This window comes from Nanorana parkeri, unplaced genomic scaffold (genome assembly GCF_000935625.1).
Source record: "Nanorana parkeri isolate BGI_ZX_2015 unplaced genomic scaffold, ASM93562v1 scaffold2548, whole genome shotgun sequence".
Lineage (NCBI taxonomy): Eukaryota > Metazoa > Chordata > Amphibia > Anura > Dicroglossidae > Nanorana > Nanorana parkeri.
In genome coordinates this window covers 112490-124480 of record NW_017308816.1, presented here as the reverse complement: position 1 = coordinate 124480, position 11991 = coordinate 112490, and the positions used below count along the sequence as shown (strand labels likewise).

At 51.7% G+C, this 11991-nt stretch overlaps 1 protein-coding gene across 1 annotated transcript in view; it reads left to right on the top strand.

Annotated features, from left to right (window-relative positions):
- The window catches only part of ERN1 (endoplasmic reticulum to nucleus signaling 1), a gene marked incomplete at its 5' end in the record, with an annotated part of 18411 nt that extends 12188 nt beyond the window's left edge, over positions 1 to 6223 (top strand). Inside the window, 2 exons of the mRNA XM_018573800.1 lie at positions 5584 to 5651; positions 5937 to 6223. Coding sequence (XP_018429302.1) covers positions 5584 to 5651; positions 5937 to 6152 — 284 coding nt within the window. The remainder of the gene's footprint in view (positions 1 to 5583; positions 5652 to 5936) is intronic.
- Between the last annotated feature and the right edge of the window lie 5768 nt (positions 6224 to 11991).

Genomic DNA, 11991 nt, shown 5'->3' with positions numbered 1-11991 from the left:
AGACTTTGGGATAGTGTTTATTTGGATGCTTAGGAGCAGGAGATGGTTTCCAGGGGCCACAAGCCAGATAGAGTTTCCTCCCAGACCTATTCCCAGTTTAGAAATCTGAACCTTCCTGAAGCACCATACAAAGTGGCAGATTTCCAGGCAGCACTAGCAGGTCTTCTGGACCAGGTTGTCACTGCCCCGGTCCCTGTGGCACAATGGTTTCAGCTTTTCCACGCCTATCTGTTCACAGTTCTCAAACCAAACGTAGAGCATTTGCCCCATCTTGGATCTCAACTCCCTCAATGTCTTCATTTGGCCTCATGTATTCACCATGTGTCATAGTCTCCCTCCGCTAGGGCCTTCTTGGTTGCCATATGGGTAAGGCCTTTCCATGCTGTTCTACGTTCTAACAGAAGATTGTTGAAGCCTCATCTGATGGCAGCTTCAGGTGGCTCCCCGGTTCTGTTGTGTACAATGGGTTCTCTTACTGTTTTGTTGTCCTCCCTTCAGCTGGACTGCTTTTGCCCGTCCCAACAGTCATTGGTTTCCTGTGTCCTCAATGGAAAATAATCAGATTTTGGTTCTGGTAACATTGATGTCTTGTTCCCACCCCTCTGTGCGCATGATGAGGCTCTTGGGACTGCTTTGCTAATAGCTGAGCCATGCTGGGAGTAGTTATCCTGGGCTGGCCTACCATTGTACCAGTGTGCCAATGTAAGCGGCAGTATAACACAACAGTTGATGACTTCCTGTTATCGCCAATAGACTCCAAGAAAAGGATGGGTCCAAACATTTTTTAGTGGGTCCTGGTTCTGATTGCGTACGCCGTTATTGTGTATTATGAATATATCCGATGTCTTTGTTGCAGACATATACCGTGGACATTTTCTCTGCCGGCTGCGTCTTCTACTACGTGGTCTCAAAGGGGAAACACCCGTTTGGCAAGTCCCTGCAGCGGCAAGCCAACATCCTCCTGGGAGCTTACAGCCTGGACTGTCTGGACCTGGACAACCATGGTGAGTCCCAAATGCGAGAGCTCCATGAAGGGGGGGAGGGGCTGTCTTCCTATCCGATAATCACATGACACTTTCCTGCCACTACAGAGGGTCTTGTAGCACATCACCTGATCCAGCAGATGATTGACAAGGACCCCCAGAGACGCCCGTCTGCCGAGGCCGTCCTGAAACATCCGTTCTTCTGGAGCCTGGAGAAGCAGCTCCAGTTCTTTCAGGTGGGTTTATTGTACTTTCTATGCCACGCAGATGTCCCCACCAATGTGATGGCAATCACCCAGGAACCTCCTCGCAGAGCATTTCTTCTACCATCACACTAACATACATAGCCCCTTCACTTTATTGTGTATTGTGTATCAGCATGACCTGATAGAGGAACAGCAAAGGGCAGCCACTGCAGCACTACCAACCTTGCAGAAGAGACTGTATGTGTTCAGCTATAGTCACACAGAAGGAATGAATTCTCTGGTATAAGACTACAAGTCTCATCAGTCACAGAGCTTGTGGATTCCGCGGGCTTGTTTCCTGGAATGTTGAATCTGCTGAGCTGCCGATAACTGTGTCCCCCGGAGAGGACTGGCAGGGACATTGCTTTGTCTCTCTTGGTGAATTCTCTGCAGTAATGCTCTGTGTTTTCTGCAGGATGTCAGCGACCGAATAGAAAAAGAGGCTCTGGATGGGACAATCGTGAAACAGCTGGAAAGAGGTGGAAGAGACGTGGTGAAGCTGGATTGGAGGGAGCACATCACCGTTCCCCTGCAGACAGGTATCTGACTTCACCAAACTACCGCCATAGATATCAACTGTGCCGTACTGTACATGGAGTATACAAAGTGCCTGACTACTATATACACCGGCTATGTCCTATGATACAGGCAATGAGGAAATGTGTGCACAGCTATTGCTACCTCTCTACAGGGGGAACAATGGCATCAGTTCTACTAGGAAGCATCGCAGTGTCCTGCTAGGAAGTATCACCGTGTTGTGCTAGGAAGTATCGCAGTGTCCTGCTAGGAAGTATCACCGTGTTGTGCTAGGAAGTATCGCAGTGTCCTGCTAGGAAGTATCACCGTGTTGTGCTAGGAAGTATCGCAGTGTCCTGCTAGGAAGTATCACCGTGTTGTGCTAGGAAGTATCGCAGTGTCCTGCTAGGAAGTATCACCGTGTTGTGCTAGGAAGTATCGCAGTGTCCTGCTAGGAAGTATCACCGTGTTGTGCCAGGAAGTATCGCAGTGTCCTGCTAGGAAGTATCGCCGTGTTGTGCTAGGAAGTATCGCAGTGTCCTGCTAGGAAGTATCACCGTGTTGTGCTAGGAAGTATCGCAGTGTCCTGCTAGGAAGTATCGCCGTGTTGTGCTAGGAAGTATCACCGTGTTGTGCTAGGAAGTATCGCAGTGTCCTGCTAGGGAGTATCGCAGTGTCCTGCTAGGGAGTATCGCAGTGTCCTGCTAGGAAGTATCACCGTGTTGTGCTAGGAAGTATCACCGTGTTGTGCTAGGAAGTATCACCGTGTTGTGCTAGGAAGTATTGCAGTGTCCTGCTAGGAAGTATCACCGTGTTGTGCTAGGAAGTATCGCAGTGTCCTGCTAGGAAGTATCACCATGTTGTGCTAGGAAGTATCACCGTCTTGTGCTAGGAAGTATCACCGTCTTGTGCCAGGAAGTATCACCGTGTTGTGCTAGGAAGTATCACCGTGTTGTGCTAGGAAGTATCACCGTGTTGTGCTAGGAAGTATCGCCGTGTTGTGCTAGGGAGTATCGCAGTGTCCTGCTAGGAAGTATCGCCGTGTTGTGCCAGGAAGTATCGCCGTGTCCTGCTAGGAAGAATCGCCGTGTCCTGCTAGGAAGTATCGCCGTGTTGTGCCAGGAAGTATCGCCGTGTCCTGCTAGGAAGAATCGCCGTGTCCTGCTAGGAAGTATCGCCGTGTTGTGCCAGGAAGTATCGCCGTGTCCTGCTAGGAAGAATCGCCGTGTCCTGCTAGGAAGTATCGCCGTGTTGTGCCAGGAAGTATCGCCGTGTCCTGCTAGGAAGAATCGCCGTGTCCTGCTAGGAAGTATCGCCGTGTTGTGCCAGGAAGTATCGCCGTGTCCTGCTAGGAAGAATCGCCGTGTCCTGCTAGGAAGTATCGCCGTGTTGTGCCAGGAAGTATCGCCGTGTCCTGCTAGGAAGAATCGCCGTGTCCTGCTAGGAAGTATCGCCGTGTTGTGCCAGGAAGTATCGCCGTGTCCTGCTAGGAAGAATCGCCGTGTCCTGCTAGGAAGTATCGCCGTGTTGTGCCAGGAAGTATCGCCGTGTCCTGCTAGGAAGAATCGCCGTGTCCTGCTAGGAAGTATCGCCGTGTTGTGCCAGGAAGTATCGCCGTGTCCTGCTAGGAAGAATCGCCGTGTCCTGCTAGGAAGTATCGCCGTGTTGTGCCAGGAAGTATCGCCGTGTCCTGCTAGGAAGAATCGCCGTGTCCTGCTAGGAAGTATCGCCGTGTTGTGCCAGGAAGTATCGCCGTGTCCTGCTAGGAAGAATCGCCGTGTCCTGCTAGGAAGTATCGCCGTGTTGTGCCAGGAAGTATCGCCGTGTCCTGCTAGGAAGAATCGCCGTGTCCTGCTAGGAAGTATCGCCGTGTTGTGCCAGGAAGTATCGCCGTGTCCTGCTAGGAAGAATCGCCGTGTCCTGCTAGGAAGTATCGCCGTGTTGTGCCAGGAAGTATCGCCGTGTCCTGCTAGGAAGAATCGCCGTGTCCTGCTAGGAAGTATCGCCGTGTTGTGCCAGGAAGTATCGCCGTGTCCTGCTAGGAAGAATCGCCGTGTCCTGCTAGGAAGTATCGCCGTGTTGTGCCAGGAAGTATCGCCGTGTCCTGCTAGGAAGAATCGCCGTGTCCTGCTAGGAAGTATCGCCGTGTTGTGCCAGGAAGTATCGCCGTGTCCTGCTAGGAAGAATCGCCGTGTCCTGCTAGGAAGTATCGCCGTGTTGTGCCAGGAAGTATCGCCGTGTCCTGCTAGGAAGAATCGCCGTGTCCTGCTAGGAAGTATCGCCGTGTTGTGCCAGGAAGTATCGCCGTGTCCTGCTAGGAAGAATCGCCGTGTCCTGCTAGGAAGTATCGCCGTGTTGTGCCAGGAAGTATCGCCGTGTCCTGCTAGGAAGAATCGCCGTGTCCTGCTAGGAAGTATCGCCGTGTTGTGCCAGGAAGTATCGCCGTGTCCTGCTAGGAAGAATCGCCGTGTCCTGCTAGGAAGTATCGCCGTGTTGTGCCAGGAAGTATCGCCGTGTCCTGCTAGGAAGAATCGCCGTGTCCTGCTAGGAAGTATCGCCGTGTTGTGCCAGGAAGTATCGCCGTGTCCTGCTAGGAAGAATCGCCGTGTCCTGCTAGGAAGTATCGCCGTGTTGTGCCAGGAAGTATCGCCGTGTCCTGCTAGGAAGAATCGCCGTGTCCTGCTAGGAAGTATCGCCGTGTTGTGCCAGGAAGTATCGCCGTGTCCTGCTAGGAAGAATCGCCGTGTCCTGCTAGGAAGTATCGCCGTGTTGTGCCAGGAAGTATCGCCGTGTCCTGCTAGGAAGAATCGCCGTGTCCTGCTAGGAAGTATCGCCGTGTTGTGCCAGGAAGTATCGCCGTGTCCTGCTAGGAAGAATCGCCGTGTCCTGCTAGGAAGTATCGCCGTGTTGTGCCAGGAAGTATCGCCGTGTCCTGCTAGGAAGAATCGCCGTGTCCTGCTAGGAAGTATCGCCGTGTTGTGCCAGGAAGTATCGCCGTGTCCTGCTAGGAAGAATCGCCGTGTCCTGCTAGGAAGTATCGCCGTGTTGTGCCAGGAAGTATCGCCGTGTCCTGCTAGGAAGAATCGCCGTGTCCTGCTAGGAAGTATCGCCGTGTTGTGCCAGGAAGTATCGCCGTGTCCTGCTAGGAAGAATCGCCGTGTCCTGCTAGGAAGTATCGCCGTGTTGTGCCAGGAAGTATCGCCGTGTCCTGCTAGGAAGAATCGCCGTGTCCTGCTAGGAAGTATCGCCGTGTTGTGCCAGGAAGTATCGCCGTGTCCTGCTAGGAAGAATCGCCGTGTCCTGCTAGGAAGTATCGCCGTGTTGTGCCAGGAAGTATCGCCGTGTCCTGCTAGGAAGAATCGCCGTGTCCTGCTAGGAAGTATCGCCGTGTTGTGCCAGGAAGTATCGCCGTGTCCTGCTAGGAAGAATCGCCGTGTCCTGCTAGGAAGTATCGCCGTGTTGTGCCAGGAAGTATCGCCGTGTCCTGCTAGGAAGAATCGCCGTGTCCTGCTAGGAAGTATCGCCGTGTTGTGCCAGGAAGTATCGCCGTGTCCTGCTAGGAAGAATCGCCGTGTCCTGCTAGGAAGTATCGCCGTGTTGTGCCAGGAAGTATCGCCGTGTCCTGCTAGGAAGAATCGCCGTGTCCTGCTAGGAAGTATCGCCGTGTTGTGCCAGGAAGTATCGCCGTGTCCTGCTAGGAAGAATCGCCGTGTCCTGCTAGGAAGTATCGCCGTGTTGTGCTAGGAAGTATCGCCGTGTCGTGCTAGGAAGTATCACCGTGTTGTGCCAGGAAGTATCGCCGTGTTCTCTCTGATGTTGTCCTCTCTCTCCTCTTGTAGATCTCAGGAAGTTCCGCAGTTACAAGGGGCGATCAGTAAGGGATCTTCTGCGAGCATTACGTAATAAGGTGAGTGGGAGGGGCCAGCAGAATGGAGGGCAGTTTGTGGGTGGGGCCAGCAGAATGGAGGGCAGTTGGTGGAACGAGTAGGAGGGGCCAGCAGAATGGAGGAGAGTTGGTGGGAGGGGCCAGGAGAATGGAGGGCAGTAGGTGGGAGGGGCCAGCAGAATGGAGGGCAGTTGGTGGGAGGGGCCAGCAGAATGGAGGGCAGTTGGTGGAAGGAGTGGGAGGGGCCAGCAGAATGGAGGGCAGTTGGTGGGAGGAGAACTGGATTAATTCTTCTCTGTGTTACAGAAACACCACTACAGAGAACTCCCGGCGGAGGTGCAGGACACCCTGGGGAACGTCCCGGATGACTTTGTGCGCTATTTTACGTCTCGCTTTCCAGGACTTCTGCTGCACACTTACCTTGCTATGCGGCTCTGCAGCCAAGAGAGACTGTTTCACCCCTATTATGTCCAGGACTCATCAGAGCCGGCATTCAGCTTGCAGCCCATGGATAAGGCGTGAAGTATTGAGCACTTTATCCCGATCACTCGGGTGGTGGCCCGTGTAGGCTGCAGACATCACAGAGTGCCTTACACCGCTGTCCCTTCATTCCCTGTAGAGGGCGGCACAGGTGACAAGCTGGATGGGGAGGAGAGGGTTAAATGAATCCTCCTACCACCCGTGTCTTGGTATTATTACGTATTGCACTATGGCAATAGTAATGGCTTCTCCTCCGCCTGGGAGGGACTTTGGACAATTGGTCTCCGGTGGCGAGGGGGGGCAGACAAGGTCCAGGTAGCGGCAATTCACACAAATAAGAGGTTTTATGATTTTATTTTTTACCAATTTGAAGGGTTTTTATTCATGAAATGTTGGATTTTATGGGTCAGCCATGTTTGCTCAGGTTTTATGGTGTAGAGGTCGGCATTCCTGTATCTAGCTGCCTACCCAGAATCCTCGGGGGCGGGGTTACCTGTATGTTACTTGCTGATCTTGCACTAATACGAGGCGGTTTATTATTATCGGTATTTATACAGAGGACGCAGGAGCATATACTGCGTCCCGTCATCGCGCTGGGGGTTTATTTTTGTCATTTTCTGTTTTTTTTAAGCTTTTTTTTTTTTTTTCTTCTTCTTAAGGAAAGTGGGGAGATTGTCTTATTTGTATTCAGTTCACAAAGATAAAACACCGGGATCAATATCATTCCAGTGACTGACAACCAATGAGATTTCAACGTTCCAGTCACATGCTTCTTCTTGTGGACTTTGCTCAGAATTGCTGGGATTGTTTCGAGTTTCAGAATTAAAGATAATTTCAGTCTCAGGATTTATTTCTCATGAAGTTTTATTATAATTCTTTATTGTGGGGGGATGAGCAGGGCCCTGCCAGCAATCTGAGTTCAATACAGTCGGGTCTGGTTCATGAGAGCTTACACTCTAATAAGAAGGGGCAAGTGATACAAAATGTAAAAACTGTGAGGGATCAGCTGATAAACGCTACCAGGACTCGGCCACAAGGCGGCAGCACGGAGACAATGTCTATATAGTAATACAGCGGGTGTCCTACCAGGACTCGGCCACAAGGCGGCAGCACGGAGACAATGTCTATATAGTAATACAGCGGGTGTCCTATCACGACTCGGCCACACGATGGCAGCACGGAGACAATGTGTATATTGTAATACAGCGGGTGTCCTATCAGGACTCGGCCACAAGATGGCAGCACGGAGACAATGTCTATATAGTAATACAGCGGGTGTCCTATCAGGACTCGGCCACAAGGCGGCAGCACGGAGACAATGTCTATATAGTAATACAGCGGGTGTCCTATCAGGACTCGGCCACAAGATGGCAGCACGGAGACAATGTGTGTATAGAAATATAGCGGATGTCCTATCAGGACTCGACCACAAGGAGGCAGCAGTGCGACATTAATTAGAGTTGTCCTACATAAGAAGACGACATCAGCAGATATGTCTCATTTCAGAGGCTCCGGCACATGCTCAGCGCTGCTGCCATTTTGTTGAGCGCTTTGGCTGTTTTTGTTTCTACACTATGAAGGTTTAGGGCTAACTGGTAGTAAGGTGACAATATAATACTGAGCTGATCCGACAATGGGACTCATTCCAAGCTCCGCCACCAGATGGCAGCAGAATAATATATTGTGTGCTTAGAACCATGACGTGTTACCACATTCCTCCACCAGATGGCAGCAGAATCACCGATATTCAGTGTGAGTGCTATCAGGTAACGCCACCAGATGGCGGTATAGGACCTGAATAACATACAGCGCATGTCCAGTCCGCCGCCATTTTGGATAGGAGAAAGTCATCCCGGTCCTCAATACAATGGCGGACAAAGGTTGCCCGTATCTGTTGAGGCGAAATATGTTTTGATCCCTAATTAAAATAGCTTCAAAGCGAAATTACTTCTCGTAATTTAGTTCATGTGCTGTGCCTCAAACGAGTTGAATAGAAAATTATTTGATCTTCAACAAAATGGCAGCCGCAGTGGAGTCGCCTCTCGTGGACGTCATTCATTCCCCGCCCCTATTTTACACAGAAGAAACAATGGTCCTCAACAAAATGGCAGCCGTGATAGAGGTTTTAATTTGTAGGATACTGCGCATGCCCAGCGCTGCGACCATTTTGGATAAGATAAAATTACGTGGTCCTCGGTAAAATGGCGGAATAATCTGTCTTATTTTATGGCTGTGAACTCATTGTGCTGAGGACTGCCGCGCTTCTCTTCAATGATATGTCAGCAGCTGCAGAGTTCATCCGCAAAGCGAAATCAGTGGAAGGGGGAATCCTGTGTGGGCGAGCTTTGGCCTTGTGGTAGAGAATCGAGTTTTGTGCTGACCATACAGTGGGAGTTCTCCCAGATTCCGCCGCCAGATGGCAGCAGAGTGATGTCATAGAGACACTGCGTGCTTCTACAATTCTCCCCCAGGTGGCAGTATAATAATGTGTGTGTATAGTAATACAGCGGGTGTCGTATCAGGACTCGGCCACAAGATGGCAGCACGGAGACAATGTCTCTATAGTAATACAGCGGGTGTCCTACCAGGACTCGGCCACAAGATGGCAGCACGGAGACAATGTCTATATAGTAATACAGCGGGTGTCCTATCAGGACTCGGCCACAAGATGGCAGCACGGAGACAATGTCTATATAGTAATACAGCGGGTGTCCTATCAGGACTCGGCCACAAGATGGCAGCACGGAGACAATGTCTATATAGTAATACAGCGGGTGTCTTATCAGGACTCGGCCACAAGATGGCAGCACGGAGACAATGTCTATATAGTAATACAGCGGGTGTCCTATCAGGACTCGGCCACAAGATGGCAGCACGGAGACAATGTGTGTATAGTAATACAGCGGGTGTCCTATCAGGACTCGGCCACACGGTGGCAGCACAATAATGGTGATGTTGTATTGTAAGATCTTCAACACAATGGCGGCCGCCATAAGTATATCTGTGTCTTCTGATTTTATTATTACTGGGTGTAAATCTGACCCCACACATCACAATCTGATTGTACACTTTCCTATTCATTCTCCTAACAATTGTACCGTGGGAAGGCCATCCTGATTGGTAATGCATGGAATCAATTGTTAAGGAGATTTAGTCCTTTTCTGCCTATGTCCGGGCCATACCATTGTAGAGTGTCCTGGTTCTGATTGCGTACGCCGTTATTGTGTATTCTGGATATATCCGATGTCTTTGTTTCACACATATAGCGTGGACATTCTCTCTGCTGGCTGCGTCTTCTACTACGTGGTCTCAGTTTGCAAGTCCCTGCCGCGGCAAGTCATCATCCTCCTGGGAGCTTACAGCCTGGACTGTCTGAAACCGGACAACCATGGTGAGTCCCAAATGTGAGCGTGCCATGATGGGGGGTTCTTCTTATATTCCTCCTCCACCAACAACGCCGTGTCCCCACACTTCTCCCTAACAGACATCCCTGCACCCACATGTCCTCCTCCACCAACCAACGCCGTGTCCCCACACTTCTCCCTAACAGACATCCCTACACCCACATGTCCTCCTCCACCAACCAATGCTGTGTCCCCACACTTCTCCCTAACAGACATCCCTACACCCACATGTCCTCCTCCACCAACCAATGCTGTGTCCCCACACTTCTCCCTAACAGACATCCCTACACCCACATGTCCTCCTCCACCAACCAATGCTGTGTCCCCACACTTCTCCCTAACAGACATCCCTACACCCACATGTCCTCCTCCACCAACCAATGCTGTGTCCCCACACTTCTCCCTAACAGACATCCCTACACCCACATGTCCTCCTCCACCAACCAATGCTGTGTCCCCACACTTCTCCCTAACAGACATCCCTACACCCACATGTCCTCCTCCACCAACCAATGCTGTGTCCCCACACTTCTCCCTAACAGACATCCCTACACCCACATGTCCTCCTCCACCAACCAATGCTGTGTCCCCACACTTCTCCCTAACAGACATCCCTACACCCACATGTCCTCCTCCACCAACCAATGCTGTGTCCCCACACTTCTCCCTAACAGACATCCCTACACCCACATGTCCTCCTCCACCAACCAATGCTGTGTCCCCACACTTCTCCCTAACAGACATCCCTACACCCACATGTCCTCCTCCACCAACCAATGCTGTGTCCCCACACTTCTCCCTAACAGACATCCCTACACCCACATGTCCTCCTCCACCAACCAATGCTGTGTCCCCACACTTCTCCCTAACAGACATCCCTACACCCACATGTCCTCCTCCACCAACCAATGCTGTGTCCCCACACTTCTCCCTAACAGACATCCCTACACCCACATGTCCTCCTCCACCAACCAATGCTGTGTCCCCACACTTCTCCCTAACAGACATCCCTACACCCACATGTCCTCCTCCACCAACCAATGCTGTGTCCCCACACTTCTCCCTAACAGACATCCCTACACCCACATGTCCTCCTCCACCAACCAATGCTGTGTCCCCACACTTCTCCCTAACAGACATCCCTACACCCACATGTCCTCCTCCACCAACCAATGCTGTGTCCCCACACTTCTCCCTAACAGACATCCCTACACCCACATGTCCTCCTCCACCAACCAATGCTGTGTCCCCACACTTCTCCCTAACAGACATCCCTACACCCACATGTCCTCCTCCACCAACCAATGCTGTGTCCCCACACTTCTCCCTAACAGACATCCCTACACCCACATGTCCTCCTCCACCAACCAATGCTGTGTCCCCACACTTCTCCCTAACAGACATCCCTACACCCACATGTCCTCCTCCACCAACCAATGCTGTGTCCCCACACTTCTCCCTAACAGACATCCCTACACCCACATGTCCTCCTCCACCAACCAATGCTGTGTCCCCACACTTCTCCCTAACAGACATCCCTACACCCACATGTCCTCCTCCACCAACCAATGCTGTGTCCCCACACTTCTCCCTAACAGACATCCCTACACCCACATGTCCTCCTCCACCAACCAATGCTGTGTCCCCACACTTCTCCCTAACAGACATCCCTACACCCACATGTCCTCCTCCACCAACCAATGCTGTGTCCCCACACTTCTCCCTAACAGACATCCCTACACCCACATGTCCTCCTCCACCAACCAATGCTGTGTCCCCACACTTCTCCCTAACAGACATCCCTACACCCACATGTCCTCCTCCACCAACCAATGCTGTGTCCCCACACTTCTCCCTAACAGACATCCCTACACCCACATGTCCTCCTCCACCAACCAATGCTGTGTCCCCACACTTCTCCCTAACAGACATCCCTACACCCACATGTCCTCCTCCACCAACCAATGCTGTGTCCCCACACTTCTCCCTAACAGACATCCCTACACCCACATGTCCTCCTCCACCAACCAATGCTGTGTCCCCACACTTCTCCCTAACAGACATCCCTACACCCACATGTCCTCCTCCACCAACCAATGCTGTGTCCCCACACTTCTCCCTAACAGACATCCCTACACCCACATGTCCTCCTCCACCAACCAATGCTGTGTCCCCACACTTCTCCCTAACAGACATCCCTACACCCACATGTCCTCCTCCACCAACCAATGCTGTGTCCCCACACTTCTCCCTAACAGACATCCCTACACCCACATGTCCTCCTCCACCAACCAATGCTGTGTCCCCACACTTCTCCCTAACAGACATCCCTACACCCACATGTCCTCCTCCACCAACCAACGCTGTGTCTCCACACTTCTCCAGTCCATGCGTCACATATGCACCACTTCGCCCACAGTTGTTGCTTGCATGCTGATTTTATTAGACGTTCGGTATTTCATCCTGTTTATTTCAGC